We start from the raw sequence: 18,708 nt of genomic DNA, 5'->3' as shown, positions 1-18,708 counted from the left end.
CAGAGAACACTGTGTTAGCCCGCTGAGCTAAAGCCCAGGCAGTACCTCAGGGAGCAAAGATCAATGCAGGCTAGAAATTGATATTTTCTGAAGTAAATGTGTGCTTGCTAGTCTTGAAGTATCAATAGTTGTGAAATAGTAGTAGTAATTAGTAATTGTCTCTCTCTGTTACAAGTGTTACCTCTGCAGTGGCCCAGGTGGCCCAGACGGGGTAGAAGGAGAAGCAGCGATGCTCATTCTGATGCCACCCGGCTGGGCATGGTGACTGGGAGTCCACCCCTTCCACCTCCTCCTCTGTAGTGTTCACCACCCCCGAGGCAGCATCCACCCCTGGAACAACAACAACAACACACACTGACAGTATGTACTGTTAAAGAGCTGTGGTTGACTTAGTTTACCTGGTACATTAAAGCAATTAATGGAATAATCCCAAAAGTGCAAACTAAGCTAGATCAAGTAGCACCTCAAATACTTTATAGCATTTAGAGTTGTGTTTGCCCAGATACAATGCTATTTTACAGTAAAAAAATTTACGACAGATTTTCAGCACGCTTATAGGGAATGACATTCAACATGCACGGCGCAAACACAATTGACTGATGAATGGCTGAGGAGAAATGTATGATGAAAAGATTGTGGGAGCTGTTTTGTTCGACTTCAGTCTGGCCTTTGACATTATCAATCATAGTCGGATGTTTCTTGACAATTTCTCGCATGGAATAGTCTTCTTTTCCCAGAACAAGAATAGACTGACGAGTTTCAGAAGAAACTTATTAGTTTCTGGCCATTTTGAGCCTGTAATCGAACCCACAAATGCTGACTCTCCAGATACTCAACTAGTCTGAAGAAGGTCAGTTTTCTTGCTTCTTTAATCAGAACAACAGTTTTTAGCTGTGCTAACATAATTGCGAAAGGGTTTTCTAAGGATCAATTAGCCTTTTAAAATGATAAACTTGGATTAGCTAACACAACGTGCCAAAGGAACACAGGAGTGATGGTTGCTGCTAAGGGCCTCTGTACGCCTATGTAGATATTCCATAAAAAATCTGCCGTTTCCAGCTACAATAGTCATTTACAACATGAACAATGTGTACACTGTGTTTCTGATCAATTTGATGTTACTTTAATGGACAAAAGAATTTGCTTTCTTTCAAAAACAAGGACATTTCTAGGTGACACCAAACTTTGAACGGTAGTGTATATGTAAATAATTTTTTTGAACTTTCTACAGTTTAATATATGTATTTAGTTATATAGTTGTGGTCTGCTTTTTGTATTGTATTTACAGTATAGTATATGACCTGACCTGTGTAGCCTATATCCTGTGTATTATTCCTAAGTATTTACATATTTTATATATTGCACATTAGTTTGTAATATTCTGTGTAACTTTGGAGAGTTTTAAAGTTTTTATTTTCTATGGTAGAGTAGGTCAGGGTGTGACTGGGGGGTTAATCGAGTTTATATTTTCTATGTGGGGTTCTAGTTTAGTTTTTCTATATTTTGGTGATTTGTATGATTCCCAATTAGAGGCAGCTGGTTATCGTTGTCTCTAATTGGGGATCATACTTAAGTAGCATTTTTTTCCACCTGTGGGTTATGGGATATTGTTTATGTTTTGAGTTAGTGCATGTAGCATCTCTATTGTTAGTTTATTGTTTATTTGTTTTTGTCTTTGCTTAGTTTCACTTTCAAATAAATAATGTGGAACGCTACTCAGGCTGCGCCTTGGTCCGATCATTATTACAAAGACGAACGTGACAGTCTCTAAAGCTAGGCTACCTGTGTCCCACTGTTTACATTGTATAGGCTAGTAAATTGCTTTTACATCCCAGTAAAGTAGTTTTGTTATAGTTGTGGTCTGCTGTTTTGTGTTTTGGACTGTATGTATAGCTTACATCCTAGTATAGGCCTATGTTACTGTGTCCTGTTTGTGCAATATTTTACATTTTCAACTGGGGGGCCATCCCTCTTGTGGCCATTGCTCCTGTGTGTGTGTGTGTGTGTGTGTGTGTGTGTGGGTGTGTGTGTTTTGTTTCACACCTCTGTGTGAAGCACTGTCCAGACAATCTTATTTATTATGATGGAAAACTGCAACAACACATTTTTTGTATTGCTTTTACATTACTACATTATATGTAGTTTCGTCAACTGTAATGATGTGTATCTTACAACAATATTGATCCTTTTCTATTCCTTTATTTAATTATTTATTTCAAATAGAGAAGATAAGGATGATGATGTTTGCCTCCACTGATGGTTCAACCTCCACCACTCCACAAAGGCCCCAGTCCTCTTCCACTAACCCCCCTGCAGGCCCTGGCTCCACTTCCTCTCAGCCAGTTCATCTCAATCCTCAGTTTCCTGTCATCTACGATCACTTCCTGTGTCTTGCTGATGTTGAAGTGAGAGGTTATTGTCCTGGCACCACACTGCCAGGTCTCTGACCTTCTCTCTTTAGGCTGTCTCATCGTCGTGTCGTCAGCAAACTTAATGATGGTGTTGGAGTCGTACGTAGCCACGCAGTCCTGGGTGAACAGGGAGTACAGGACAGGGCTAAGCACACACCCCTGAGGGGCCCCTATGTTGAGGGTCAGCATGGCATATGTGGTGTTGCCTACCCTCATCATCTGGGGGGAGGCCCGTCAGAAAGTCCAGTATCCAGTTGCAGAGGCAGGTGTTTAGAAGGCATAGAAGGCATTTAGCTCGTCTGGTAGGCTCACGTCACTGGGCAGCTCGTGGCTGGGTTTCCCTTTGTAATCCATAGTAGTTTCCAAACCCTGCCACATCTGACGAGCATCAGAGCCTGTGTAGTAGGATTCAGTCTTGGTTCTGTATTGACACATGGCCTATTTGATGGTTCGTCGCAAGGCTTCGTGGGGTTTCTTATAAGTGTCCGGATTTGTGTCCCACTCTTTGAAAGTGGCAGCTCTAGCCTTTAGCTCAGTGTGGATGTTGCCTGTAATCCATGGATTTTTAGGCTATGTACGTACGATCACTGTGGGGACTACGTCATCGATGCATAATCCAATCGGTGCAAAACTTAGTGTCCGCTTCATTGGACAACTTCCCTATTGAGCGCATCACTTGGTACTTCCTGTTTTGAGTTTTTGCTTGTAAACAGGAATTAAGAGGATGGAATTATGGCCACATTTGTCACGGGCTGGCTCGAGGAACAGGAGAGGTAGAGTCAGGCGCAGGAGACAGAGAGAGTTCGTGACCACACTTCTTTATTGGAAGCACTGTACGTGGTCGACAAAGTATAGGGGCGCAGCCCTGAAAGATTCTGCGGTGGTGTACACAAACAAAATAAACCACTGGCAGAAGGGAAAACTCAGTACACGTTCTTTTCGAACACAAAAAAACCCGGACAAGCAACACAATCACGTACAACCACATACATCCTACGCTAACCTAAATAACCCCCCCTTACTAATGACTAACCCAAAACAGGTGCGTGCCTACCTAGACCTAACCAAACGAAAGTGAAACAAAAAGGGATCGATGGTAGCTAGTAGGCCGGCGACGATGACCGCCGAGCTCCGCCCGGCCGAGGAGGGGCACCACCATCCGTCACTGTCGTGACAGTACTCCCCCCCTGACGCGCGGCTCCCGCAGCGCGCCGACGCCGGCCTCGAGGACGCCCCGGAGAGCGAGGCGCAGGGCAATCCAGATGGAGGCTGTGGAACTCCCGGATGAGCGCTGGGTCCAGTATGTCCTCCACCGGTACCCAGCACCTCTCCTCCGGGCCGTACCCCTCCCAGTCCACGAGGTACTGCAGGCCCCTCGCCCGGCGTCTGGAGTCCAAGATGGACCGGACTGTGTACGCCGGGGGGCCCCCCGATGTCCAGGGGGGTGGAGGGACCTCCCGTACCTCATTTTCCTGCAGCGGACCAGCTACCACCGGCCTGAGGAGAGACACATGAAACGAGGGGTTAATGCGATAATAAGAAGGAAGTTGTAATCTGTAACACACCTCGTTTATTCTCCTCAGGACTTTAAATGGCCCCACAAACCGCGGACCCAGCTTCCGGCAGGGCAGGCGGAGGGGCAGGTTCCGGGTCGAGAGCCAGACTCTCTCCCCTGGGGTGAACACGGGGGCCTCGCTGCGGTGCCGGTCAGCGCTCGCTTTTTGTCGCTCCCTGGTTCATTCCAGGGATTCCTGCACAGCGTTCCAGGTCTCCCTTGAGCGCTGAACCCATTCCTCCACCGCAGGGGCCTCCGTCTGGCTCTGATGCCATGGCCCCAGGACCGGCTGATAACCCAACACACATTGGAATGGTGATATGTTGGTGGAGGAGTGGCGCAAAGAGCTCTGAGCCATTTCGGCCCATGGCACGAACCTTGCCCACTCCCCTGGCCGGTCCTGACAGTAGGACCGCAGGAACCTGCCCACCTCCTGGTTTACCCTTTCCACCTGCCCATTACTTTCGGGGTGAAACCCCGAGGTCAGACTGACCGAAACCCCCAGTCGCTCCATAAACGCCCGCCACACTCGGGACGTGAACTGGGGGCCTTGATCTGAGACGATATCCTTGGGCACCCCGTAGTGCCGGAAGACGTGGGTGAATAAGGCTTCCGCAGTCTGCAGGGCCGTAGGAAGACCGGGTAACGGAAGCAGACGGCAGGACTTAGAAAACCGGTCCACAACGACCAGGATCGTAGTGTTGCCCTGAGACGGCGGGAGATCGGTCAAGAAATCCACCGCCAGGTGGGACCATGGTCGTTGTGGAACCGGGAGGGGTTGTAATTTCCCTCTAGGCAGGTGCCTGGGAGCCTTACTCTGAGCGCACACCGAACAGGAGGAGACATAGTGCCTCACGTCCCTCACCAAGGTGGGCCACCAGTATCTCCCACTAAGACCACGCACTGTCCGCTCAACCCCTGGGTGACCCGAGGAGGGAAGCGTGTAAGCCCACCGAATCAGCCGATCGCGAACATCGAGCGGAACGTACTTACGACCCACTGGACACTGCGGAGGAGTAGGCTCCGTCCGTAACGCCCGCTCGATGTCCGCGTCCACCTCCCAGACCACCGGTGCCACCAGGCAGGAGGCTGGAAGTATGGGCGTGGGATCGGTGGACCGTTCCTCGGCGTCATGGAGACGAGACAGTGCGTCGGCCTTAGTGTTCCGGGGAACCTGGGATATACGAGATGTTAAACCGAAATCTCGTAAAGAACATCGCCCACCTGGCTTGACGCGGGTTCAGTCTCCTCGCCGCCCGGATGTACTCCAGATTGCGGTGGTCAGTCCAGATGAGAAAAGGGTGACGTGCCCCCTCAAGCCAATGTCTCCACACCTTCAGGGCTTTGACCACAGCCAACAGCTCCCTGTCCCCCACATCATAGTTACGCTCCGCCGGACTCAACTTCCTAGAGAAGAAGGCGCAGGGGCGGAGCTTTGGGGGGCGCCCGAGCGCTGGGACAGCACGGCTCCTACCCCAGCCTCGGACGCGTCCACCTCCACTATGAAGGGCAAAGAGGGGTCCGGGTGCGCCAGCACCGGAGCGTCGGTGAACAAAACCTTCAGACGACTAAAGGCCCTGTCCGCCTCCGCGGACCACTGCAACCGCACCGGGCCCCCCTTCAACAGTGAGGTAATGGGAGCCGCCACCTGCCCAAAGCCCCGGATAAACCTCCGGTAGTAATTGGCAAATCCCAAAAACCGCTGCACCTCCTTCACCGTGGTGGGAGTCGGCCAATTACGCACGGCTGAGACGCGGTCACATTCCATCACTACCCCTGATGAGGAAATGCGATACCCCAAGAAAGAGACGGCTGGTTTGGAAAACTCACATTTCTCAGCCTTGACGTATAGGGTCATGCTCCACCAGTCGCCCAAGCACTTTACGCACCAGAGACACATGCTCGGCGCGTGTAGCGGAGTAGACCAGAATGTCATCGATGTACACCACTACACCCCTGACCGAGCAGGCCCTGGAGAATCTCGTCCACAAAGGATTGAAAGACTGTGGGAGCATTCTTTAACCCATACGGCATGACGAGGTACTCATAATGGCCAGATGTGGTACTAAATGCCGTTTTCCACTCGTCCCCTCCTCGGATAGGCACCAGATTATATGCGCTCCTGAGATCCAATTTCGTGATGAAGCGCGCCCCGTGAAATGACTCCATCGCCGAGGCCGATGAGAGGTAGTGGGTAACTGAAACCCACTGTGATGGCATTTAGACCTCTATAGTCAATGCACGGGCGCAGACCTCCCTCCTTCTTCTTCACGAAAAAGAAGCTCAAGGAGACGGGTGAGTGAGATGGCCGAATGTATCCCTGCCTCAAGGACTCAGTGACGTATGTCTCCATAGCCGCTGTTTCCTCCTGAGACAGGGGATAAACGTGACTACGAGGAAGGGCAGCGCCCACCTGGAGTCTCCTCGTCGATGAGGTGGTAATTGGGTCGCAATCGTTTTACTGAAGGCGATAGCCAAATCGGCATACTCTGAGGGAATGTGCACGGTGGAGACTTGGTCTGGACTCTCCACCGTAGTCGCACCGATGGAAACTCCTATGCACCTGCCCGAGCACTCATTTGACCACCACTTAAGAGCCCTCTGTCCCCACGAAATCTTAGGGTTGTGAGTGGCTAGCCAGGGAATCCCTAGAACCACTGGAAATGCTGGGGAATCGATGAGGAAAAGACTAATCCGCTCCTCATGACCCCCCCGCATTACCATAACCAGAGGCACAGTGACCTCCCTGACCAGCCCTGACCCTAGTGGTCGACTGTCTAGGGCGTGCACGGGGAAGGGTTGGTCCAACTGGACCAGGGGAATCCCTAACTTAGCCGCGACCCCACGGTCCATAAAACTCCCTGCTGCGCCTGAATCGACTAGCGCCTTAAACCGGGAGTGAGGGGAGAAACCAGGAAACGAAACTGACACATACATGTGACGGACAGGGGGGTCTGGGTGAGGCTGGTGCTGACTCACCTGAGGTGTCAAAGGAGCGCTCTGCCTGCCTTCTGGACTCCTAGGGGAGTCTCCCCAGCACCGGTCCACAGTGTGCCCTCTGCGACCACATGAGGTGCAGGAGCGACCTCCCCTCCAGTCTTCCTGGCTGCTGCCCCCCTATCTCCATAGGCGTGGGAGCAGGAGGGCTGGAGGGTGGAATGAGCAGGGCCCGGGTCGGACGTCCGCGGGCGGCCAGCAGGTTGTCCAGTCAGATGGACAGATCCACCAGTTGGTCCAGTGTGTGGGTCGTGTCCCGACAGGCTAATTCCCGGCGGACGTCCTCCCTCAAACTACAACGGTAGTGATCTATAAGGGCCCTCTCATTCCACCCTGCTCCCGCGGCCAGGGTCCGGAACTCGAGAGCGAAATCCTGCGCGCTCCTCGTCTCCTGCCTCAGGTGAAACAGCCGTGAACTCTGGGTAGTTGTCCCTGGCTGAGTCCGGACTGTCCCACACGGCGTTTGCCCATTCCAGGGCCTTACCCGTGAGGCAGGAGACGAGGACGCTGACGCTCTCCTCCCCCGAGGGAGAGGGACGAACGGTCGCCAGGTATAACTCCAACTGGAGTAAGAAGCCCTTACACCCAGCGGCCGTTCCATCGTACTCCCTGGGGGGAGCGAGTTTCACCCCACTGGTACTGGGTGCTGTGGGTGCTGGTGGGGGCGCAGGCTGTTGGCCTGCCGCGTTCAGGGGGCCGAGAGCGCGTCGGTCCCAGCTCTCCAGGCGCGCCAACACCTGATCCATGGCGTTCCCCAGCCGGTGGAGCAGGGTGGAGTGTTGGTCTACGGTTTCCTCCATGGACATGGCTGGCGCTGAAGCTCCTGCTGACTCCATTAAGTTTGGGTACGTGATTTCTGTCACGGGCTGGCTCGAGGAACAGGAGAGGTAGAGTCAGGCGCAGGAGACAGAGAGAGTTCGTGACCACACTTCTTTATTGGAAGAGCTGTACGTGGTCGACAAAGTATAGGGGCGCAGCCCTGAAAGATTCTGCGGTGGTGTACACAAACAAAATAAACCACTGGCAGAAGGGAAAACTCAGTACACGTTCTTTTCGAACACAAAAAACCTGGACAAGCAACACAATCACGTACAACCACATACATCCTACGCTAACCTAAATAACCCCCCCTTACTAATGACTAACCCAAAACAGGTGCGTGCTTACCTAGACCTAACCAAACGAAAGTGAAACAAAAAGGGATCGATGGTAGCTAGTAGCCCGGGCGACAATGACCGCCCGAGCTCCGCCCGGCCGAGGAGGGGCACCACCATCCGTCACTGTCGTGACAACATTTCCAAATGGAGAGTGAGGGAGAGCTTTGTATGCGTCTCTGTCTGTTTTGCATGTTGATAAATGGATTTTGTCTGATTGAGATTGGAATCTTGGGTTTGATGGCTGGTCTGGTGGAATCATTAACTGTCTGTTTCCTTTTGTTGGGGAAGGGGTTGGGTCTGGGCTGGCAGTTTCTGGGTGGAGATGGCATTTGTAGTTGGTCTGTGTCCTTGTGTTGGGGGAGAGGTGGGATCTATTGTACTGTCATGACGTTGGCCTGTGGGTAAGGTTTATAAATACCTTTCTCCCTTCCCTCTCTCTCTAACTCTACTGAAGGACTCTTGAATAGCATTTGTTAAACATAGAGAGTCTGGGAACATCAAACAAGTGGGGGGAAAGGAACCATATTTTGGTAATAGAACCAGTTGTAAATATGCGTTGGTACTTAATGAATATGATGTCAGTTCGGTTGTCATCTGAGACATTATGACTGATGACAGGACGACATAAACTGTATCTGGGAAAGTCTACACATTCTAGTTATCAGATTCACATGGAATTGTTGTGCAATTTAAAATGTTTGAATATGAAGCTATTTGTGAAAAGATTAAATGTAATTTTAGCTTCCAAATGAGAGAATTGGGTTTTCATAAGGTTAGAGCCCTGCTCAATCAGTGGCTCGCCCCTGTGAAGAGACATGGGTTATAAACTATGAAACACACCCTTCTCTCCCTCCACTATATAAGCCCTTGACAAAAATGTAACCTTCTGTTCCGAGGACGATAGGATGACGGTCCATACGTTTGAAAGGACTAACACGTCAACTACAGAACTAAGCCAACCTCAGTGTGAGCTTTGGTTGTGAATGGTATGAACTTTGAACTCTTATTCACTAAAGAAGTGAGACCTAGCCATTGAGTTAGCAACAGCAGCTGTACACGTGGGCTAGGAAAGGACGGACGACGTATCCAGTCTAACACACAACGACGATACTACGACGTATCCAATTTACCACCAGAGACATTCTTCCGAGGACAGGAAGATCTCTGTTGGCCAACATGACCAGCATCTACAACCAACCTACCGAAGCGCAGCTCAGAGTAAATATTTATTGCATTTCCCTTTTCCAAATGGGCAGTAAGTTAGAATGCATAAGATACTGTATTTACGAAAGCTTAGCTTTTCCCTTTGTTCCTCAGTCTTCCCGCTCTTTCATTCAAGCCCAACCCCCTCTCTTTGTGTAACAAGCCGTCATACAGGTTCCGTCCACCAGGGACGTTTTCTGTATGACATACTTTGCATTCTGTGTATATGTAATTCTGTGTGATTAGTTAGGTATTTAGTAAATAAATAAATAAACCCAATTTTGTATTGCTGATTCAACTTGTTAGCCAGGGTTTGTGAAGATAACCAAGAATTTACAACTTTCAGATGAGACTGAAATAAGGTGGCGATTAATATTGACTGCTATTGATGTAAAATATTACTAGGTCTTTAAAAGTTTATTTGGAAGATAACAGCTCTATAAACACTCTTTCTTGGTGCCCTGACTTTCTAGTTAATAACATTTACCCGATTAGCTTAATCAGGTAATATTAATTACAGAGAAAATATTTTATAGAATAGCATGTCATATCACTTAATCCAGCATAGCCAAAGACACGACAGTACCCAATGAGTGAAAAGTATCCCATCCTCCCTCCCAACTCCATGCCCTCTGCAACTTTCTCTCCAACACTTTGGGGGATAATGTGATATATTTACATGCTGGTAGCAGGTAGCCATGTAGCATTATCAAGACTTGTCAATTGATCAGTGACTGGACTAAGTTGCTAATGTAATCTACACTGACCACAATGAGAATGGATTGTGTTTTGTGATGTATCATTGCTCATCAGACATTTTCCATCACGAACATAGTCTTACAAATCAGATGTCTGCAACATCAGGGGATATCATTATGTTCATATGTGCAATAGATATTCAATGATCTATACAAAATCTGGTTTAATAATAATATAAACATTACATGTGTAATTTGATATCTGCGGTGAGAGATCACGACAACCTGTGTAATGTTTTACCTGACATTACATAATCTGTTGTAAACAGACATCAATCACAGACAACCTCTAATTTAGTCTTAATTAACTAAATCCCACAGCCACTGGAGGACACACCACTACCTAATTACCAACCCCCAAATCAATTATCCACAAACCTCATGTTTATATCCATGATGAAACCACGTAGATTAAAAACTACATGGAAATTCCACTAATTTAAAAAAGTTCAAATGTGTTTTTGTTCTGGAAATCGTCACTGACCTACTCAGAGTCAGACGCATTGCGATGAAGAAACTAGCGTCCATGGGCGTGGCGTAGCGTTTGGCCAAGAGCATGGCGTTTGGGTAGCCAGCCAAATAGTGAACGACGGCACAGTAAAATACTGATTTTATTTATTTCACCTTTATTTAACCAGGTAGGCTAGTTGAGAACAAGTTCTCATATGCAACTGCGACCTGGCCAAGATAAAGCAAAGCATTTTGACACATACAACAACACAGAGTTACACATGGAATAAACAAACATACAATCAATAATACAGTAGAAAAAAAGTCTATATACAGCATGTGCAAATGAGGTGAGATAAGGGAGGTAAGGCAATGTTAGGCCATGGTGGTGAAGTAAATACAATATAGCAATTAAACACTGGAATGGATGAATGTGCAGAAGATGAATGTGCAAGTAGAGATACCGGGGTGCAAAGGAGCAAGATATATACATAAATACAGTATGGGGATGAGGTAGTTGGATGGGCTATTTACAAATGGGCTATGTACAGGTGCAGTGATCTGTGAGCTGCTCTGACAGCTGGTGCTTAAAGCTAGTGAGGGAGATAAGAGTCTCCAGCTTTAGTGATTTTTGCAGCTCATTCCAGACATTGGCAGCAGAAAACTGGAAGGAGGAAAGAGGCGGCCAAAGGAAGAATTGGCTTTGGGGGTGACCAGTGAGATATACCTGCTGGAGCGCGTGCTACGGGTGGGTGCTGCTATGGTGACCAGTGAGCTGAGATAAGGGGGGACTTTACCTAGCAGAGACTTGTAGATGACCTGGAGCCAGTGGGTTTGGCAACGAGCATGAAGCGAGGGCCAGCCAACGAAAGCGTACAGGTCGCAGTGGTGGGTAGTATATGGGGCTTTGGTGATAAAACGGATGGCACTGTGATAGACTGCGTCCAGTTTGTTGAGTAGAGTGTTGGAGGCTATTTTGTAAATGACATCGCCAAAGTCGAGGATCGGTAGGATGGTAAGTTTTACAAGGGCATGTTTGGCAGCATGAGTGAACGAGGCTTTGTTGTGAAATAGGAAGCTGATTCTAGATTTAATTTTGGATTGGAGATGTTTAATGTGAGTCTGGAAGGAGAGTTTACAGTCTAACCAGACACCTAGGTATTTGTAGTTGTCCACATACTCTAAGTCAGAACCGTCCAGAATAGTGATGCTGGATGGGCGGGCTGGTGCGGGCAGCGATCAGTTGAAGAGCATGCATTTAGTTTTACTTGCATTTAAGAGCAGTTGGAGGCCACGGAAGGAGTGTTGTATGGCATTGAAGCTCGTCTGGAGGGTTGTTAACACAGTGTCCAAAGAAGGGCCAGAAGTATACAGAATGGTGTCGTCTGCGTGAGGTGGATCAGAGAATCACCAGCAGCAAGCGCGACATCATTGATGTATACAGAGAAGAGAGTCGGCCCGAGAATTGAACCCCTTGGCACCCCCATAGAGACTGCCACTGATACACACCTTTCCGGAGAGACGATGTTCTGTACTCTGCTCCTGAATATGGGCTCAGGCTGTATAAATAGAAAGACATAGTAAAATGATTAATGACAACTATGGCTGTACAGGATACATAATACACATACTGTATCTATTGTAACTATTATCTATCCCAGCTACATAGACCATCAGACTGTTAAATAGCCATCACTAGCCAACTACCACCCGGTTACTCAACCATGTACCTTAGAGGCTGCTGCCCTATAAACATGGAATCACTGGCCACTTTAATAATGTTTACATACTGCTTTACTCATCTCATATGTATATACTGTATTCTATTCGACTGTATTTTTGTCAATGCCACTCCAACAACAATAATTATAATATTCATATATTTCTTCATTCCATTCTTTTACTTTTAATGTGTGTGTATTGTTGTGAATTGTTAGATATTACTGCACTGTTGGAGCTAGGAACACAAGCATTTTGCTACACCCGTAATAACGTCTGCTAAATAAGTGTATGTGACCAATAACATTTGATTTGATTATTAATGATGGGCACCGATATGGAAACTCTATATCGATGTCAGCTACATTTCTTTCAAGCTGATATCGATATCATATCGATTTTATGAATATCCAATTTATATATCATATTGGTTTTATGAATAACCTGCTAGCGAATCGGAAGCCTCTTCCATAGAGCTAAAACAAATGATGTCACAGAGACAAGAGCAAAGCCTGTCGTTGCCAAATGTTTCGCTCCTAGGTTTCTTTTTCATTCCAAGTAGAATAGCAGCCTTTATGAGAATTATAATAGTAATAACATTGTATCTGAAAAATTATAAAACAATATCCATCCTGAACACTTAGCTAACTCTCCCAACTTCACACACACACAGGAGGGGGAAGCGGCAGCAGAGGGAGAAAAATATTATAAAGTAGAGAATCCCACACACGTGCAGAAGGTTAATTTGTTTTGCCACCAGGAAGAAGAGTCCTATGTTTTCTGCAACTCAGCCAATCCATTGGGAATAACATTGCAACTGCGTCAATGTTTCATTGTCTGTTCACTTCCATGGCTTTGTGAAGTCCAGACAACTGCATGCTGATTTCCCATTTGGACAACTGGGAATTTTCTGTCGGCATAACTTTATTTCAACAAACATAATTGTTAATGGATAGTTCATGGATAGCCTACTCACAGACACAATGAGAGAACCAATACATGATGGTTTAACCTTAATACACATTGGAAACTGTTGAGCATGAAAAACCCAGCAACGTTGCAATTCTTGACACAAACCGATGAGCCTCTCACCTACTACCAAACCCCCGTTCAAAGACACTTAAATCTTTTGTTTTTTCCATTCACCCTTTGAATGGCACACATATGCAATCCATGTCTCAATTCTCTCGAGTCATAAATCCTTCTTTAACCTGTCTCCTCCCCTTCATCTACACTGATTGAAGTGGATTTAGTAAGTGACATCAGTAAGGGATCATAGCTTTCACCTGGATTCACCTGGTCAGTCTGTTATGGAAAGACAGTGTCCTTAATGTTTTGTACACTCAGTGAGTAAACGCAGCATGTAAAGTGTTGGTCCCATGTTTCATGAGCTGAAATAAAACATCTCAGAAATGTTATTTCTCTCAAATGTTGTGCACAAATGTGTTTACATCCCTGTTGGTGAGCATTTGTCATTTGCCAAGATATCCATCCACCTGACAGGTGTGTCATATCAAGAAGCTGATTAAAGATCATTACACAGGTGCACCTTCTGCTGGGGACAATAAAAGGCCACTCTAAAATGTGTAGTTTTGTCACACAACACAATGCTACAGATGTCTCATGTTTTGAGGGAGTGTGCAATTGGCATGCTGACTCCACCAGAGCTACTGCCAGAGAATTGAATGTTCATTTCTCTAACATAAGCCGCCTCCAATGTTGTTTTAAAGAATTTGGTAGTACGTCCAACAGGCTCCAAGTGTGAGCCAAGTCAGGAAGAACTGGTACTCACTAAGCAAGTAGTGTGACGTCCGATACACACATATGGTTTTGATTAAGTATTGTAGTTTGTTAAACCATTTTTTCACAATGTGAAAACAACCAAACCAAATGGAAAAATACTATGGAACAAATAATCAAACCTTGATTTCACTATAGCAAACAAACTGTAAGAAAATGCCCCCTTTTTATGCATGCCATTGTGATAACAACAGACTGATCCAAATTGCTAGTTGGGTCATGGGGTTGGGATTTTCCGATGGGTCTGGGTTTGTTGGAACCAAAGCTAATGGTTGTTGGTTTGCTCTTAGTGGGACTATAATTTGTTGGTTTTATCCAGTTGAACCTCTGAACCAGTTTGAAAGCAATGGGAAGCTTGTTGATGGCCCATCAGCAGGCCGTTAAGTATGCTACGTTGAAGGCCTATGAGATGGTTTTGTTCCTCCAGGAACAGTCATGTATGCTCTCTTTCATAATAGTGTAGGGTAACAGCAACGATGAACCAATGTCACAATGTGACTTGTTCACATCCTTATTGGTGCTCACCATTAGTAACTGTGTACAGTACATCTCTGTTATCCTGTCTGGGCTAGGGGGCAGTATTTTCACGGCCGGATGAAAAAACGTACCCAATTTAAAACAGGTTACTACTCTGGCTCAGAGACTAGAATATGCATATTATTAGTAGATTTGGATAGAAAACACTCTGAAGTTTCTAATACTGTTTGAATGGTGTCTGTGAGTATAACAGAACTCATATGGCAGGCAAAAACCTGAAAAAAAATCCAACCAGGAAGTGGATTGTAGTTTTTCAAGACTGGGCCTATTCAGTATACAGTGACTTAGGGTTCAGTTTGCACTTCCTAAGGCTTCCACTAGATGTCAACAGTCTTTAGAACGTGTTTCAGGCTTTTGCAGTCAACAGAGAGCGATCAAGACCTCCTGGAGTCTGATGACCGAGAGAATGACAGGCCACAATTACGCTCATTCACGTGAGGAGGTAGCTGTGTTCCAAAACGTTTTTCAAGACACTGGAATCGTCCGGTTGGAATATTATTGAAGTTCTAAGTTAACCTCTATGGGCTAGGCGGGACGTAATCGTCCCACCTACGTAACAGCCAGTGTAATCCAGTGGTGCGATTTTCAAATACCTTAAAAATCCTATTACTTCAATTTCTCAAACATATGACTATTTTACAGCATTTTAAAGACAAGACTCTCGTTAATCTAACCACACTGTCCGATTTCAAAAAGGCTTTACAACGAAAGCAAAACATTAGATTATGTCAGCAGAGTACCCAGCCAGAAATAATCAGACACCCATTTTTCAAGCTAGCATATAATGTCACAAAAACCCAGAAGACAGCTAAATGCAGCACTAACCTTTGATGATCTTCATCAGATGACAACCCTAGGACATTATGTTATACAATACATGCATGTTTTGTTCAATCAAGTTCATATTTATATCAAAAAACAGCTTTTTACATTAGCATGTGACGTTCAGAACTAGCATACCCCCCGCAAACTTCCGGGAATTTACTAACAATTTACTAAATTACTCACGATAAACGTTCACAAAAAGCATAACAATTATTTTAAGTATTATAGATACAGAACTCCTCTATGCACTCGATATGTCCGATTTTGAAATAGCTTTTTTGTGAAAGCACATTTTGCAATATTCTAAGTACATAGCCCAGCCATCACGGGCTAGCTATTTAGACACCCGGCAAGTTTAGCCTTCACCAAAATCAGATTTACTATTACAAAAGTTTGATTACCTTTTGTTGTCTTCGTCAGAATGCACTCCCAGGACTTCTACTTCAATAGCAAATGTTGGTTTGGTCCAAAATAATCCATCGTTATATCCGAATAGCGGCGTTTTGTTCGTGCGTTCCAGAAACTATCCGAAATGGTAAATCCGGGTCGTGCGCATGGCGCATTTCGTGACAAAAAAAATCTAAATATTCCATTACCGTACTTCGAAGCATGTCAACCGCTGTTTAAAATCAATTTTTATGCAATTTATCTCGTAAAAAAGCGATAATATTCAGACCGGGAATCTCCTTTTCGGCAAACAGAGGAAAAAACACAAAGACGGGGGCGGCCAGTGCACGCTCCTAAGCCCACAGTCCCTTGATCGGCCACTTGAGAAAGGCGATAATGTGTTTCAGCCTGGGGCTGGAATGACGACATTCAGGTTTTTCCCGGGCTCTGAGAGCCTATTGGAGCCGTGGGAAGTGTCACGTTACCGCAGAGATCCTTTGTAATGGAATGAGATGTCAAAGAAAGACAATAAATGGTCAGACAGGCCACTTCCTGTAAAGGAATCTCTCAGGTTTTGACCTGCCATTTGAGTTCTGTTATACTCACAGACACCATTCAAACAGTTTTAGAAACTTTGGAGTGTTTTCTATCCAAAGCCAATAATTATATGCACATTCTAGTTACTGGGCAGGAGTAGTAACCAGATTAAATCGGGTACGTTTTTTTATCCAGCCGTGTCAATACTGCCCCCCTAGCCCTAACAGGTTAAAAAGGCCCTAAAGATTGATGTTTTACAACGTTTGACATGTTTCAACGAACGTAAATATAACTTTTTGTTGTGAAATTTTCTGTGCGCTTCCTACATTTGGATTAGCTTACTGAACGCACAAACAACAAGGAGTTATTTGGACATAAATTATGGACTTTATCGAACAAAACAACATTTATTGTGGACCTGGGATTCCTGGAAGTGCCTTCTGATGAAGATCAAAGGTAAGTGAATATTTCTAATGCTATTTATGATTTTAAATGACTCCAAAATGGCGGGTATCTGTATAGCCTGGTGTATTTTTCTGAGCGCAGTACTCAGATTATTGCAAAGTGTGCTTTCCCCGTGAAGCCTTTTTGAAATCTGTCACAGCGGTTGCATAAAGGAGATGTTCATCTATAATTCTTTGAATAACAGTTTAATATTTTATCAACGTTTATGATGAGAATTTTTGTAAATTGCTGTGCTGATTCACCGGCAGTATTGGAGGCAAAATATTTTCTGAACGTCAGGCGCCAATGTAAAATGCTGTTTTTGGATATAAATATTAACTTTATGGAACAAAACATACATGTATTGTGTAACATAATGTCCTAGGAGTGTCATCTGATGAAGATCGTCAAAGGTTAGTGTTTCATTTAGCTGTGTTTTGGGTTTTATTGACACATGTCCTTGCTTGGAAAATGGCTGTGTGATTATTTTTGTCTATGTACTCTCCTAACATAATCTAATGTTTTGCTTTCGCTGTAAAGCCTTTTTAAAATCGGACAATGTGGTTACATCAAGGAGACGTGTATCTTTAAAATGGTTTAAAATAGTCGTATGTTTGAGAAAGCTGAATGACATTTTGTTGTTTTTCAATTTGCCGCCCTGATATTTCACTGGCTGTGATCCCGCAGGTGGGACGCTACCGTCCCACCTAGCCCATAGAAGTGATGTCATCTCTGAAAATGATCTAACGGGTAACATTAAGGAAATAGAAAGGAGTGTTTATTAAAAGTATCAAGTACCATGACTTGTTGCCAGAATTTCTCAGTTTATATCAACTAACCTGGTGTTCCTCTGGTCCTCATCAACTGGGATATGTATTTTGGAAGTGTCAAACCAAACCCTGTGAATAAGAATCAATCAGAAAATCCATATCACATTATAGCTTCATTAGGGTGTAATAAATTAACAGAAACTTAAGCTTACATGTTTTGCCTTTCATTGAAGTGGTTGAAGACCACATACCTTTGGGGAGAGAGGAGAGAATCAGTTCAAGTCTGTCATGAAAACATTTCAGCCCACTATGCTATGAAACCACACGCTATTACAGAGACTGATATTACCTGCCACAATTGATACGGTGAAAATAATGTGTAGAAAGGAACAGAAACTCACATCAATACCTTTGTCAGATACAGTGAGGGGGAAAAAAGTATTTGATCCCCTGCTGATTTTGTACGTTTGCCCACTGACAAAGAAATGATCAGTCTATAATTTTAATGGTAGGTTTATTTGAACAGTGAGAGACAGAATAACAAATAAATCCAGAAAAACGCATGTCAAAAAATGTTATAAATTGATTTGCATTTTAATGAGGGAAATAAGTATTTGACCCCCTCTCAATCAGAAAGATTTCTGGCTCCCAGGTGTCTTTTATACAGGTAACGAGTTGAGATTAGGAGCACACTCTGAAAGGGGAGTGATTGGATTGAATGCACTTAGCTGTTTCTCTGTGCATGACAATTCTCCCTAGTTGTTACCGCCCCTTGTTAGTGGGCAAGACTGGCCATGATTGAAAATTTAAACCCTAAAATATCCAAGGATTTAGGAACATCATAGTTTTCCCTAAATATTGCAAATCTTTGGAAGATATATCTTTATTTTAAGACCAGAATTATGCTATTTACACTTTGTAGTCAACTTTGGCCCTTGAATCAATGTTTGACTAATATTGATGCCACAGGATGATTTCAACCAGTGAAGTTGTTTTTCTGGTTCAGATCCTCTATGAGGTGGGTATTGCAAGTCTACTTTAAGGTGGGACAAATTAGCACGCAAAGTACACTTAGTTGACATGAAATAGTACAAAAACACTACTTGAATTCTACTTTAAATGTAGGTGTCCCAAAGTAACACCATTTAAGTAACATTA

At 45.1% G+C, this 18,708-nt stretch overlaps 1 protein-coding gene across 2 annotated transcripts in view; it reads right to left on the bottom strand.

Annotated features, from left to right (window-relative positions):
• The window catches only part of LOC123743828 (uncharacterized), a 39,234-nt gene that overhangs the window by 19,991 nt on the left and 535 nt on the right, over positions 1-18,708 (bottom strand). For both annotated transcript variants that reach the window (XM_045722505.1, XM_045722506.1), the window contains exons 2-5: positions 17,763-17,801; positions 17,620-17,679; positions 12,041-12,090; positions 182-330 (exon numbers count right to left, since the gene is read on the bottom strand). In XM_045722505.1, coding sequence (XP_045578461.1) covers positions 182-330; positions 12,041-12,090; positions 17,620-17,679; positions 17,763-17,801 — 298 coding nt within the window. The remainder of the gene's footprint in view (positions 1-181; positions 331-12,040; positions 12,091-17,619; positions 17,680-17,762; positions 17,802-18,708) is intronic.

Source organism: Salmo salar, chromosome ssa07 (assembly GCF_905237065.1).
Source record: "Salmo salar chromosome ssa07, Ssal_v3.1, whole genome shotgun sequence".
Taxonomy (NCBI): Eukaryota; Metazoa; Chordata; class Actinopteri; order Salmoniformes; family Salmonidae; genus Salmo; species Salmo salar.
The sequence above is the reverse complement of the archived record's forward strand: the minus strand, read 5'-3'. Positions and strand labels throughout refer to the sequence as shown.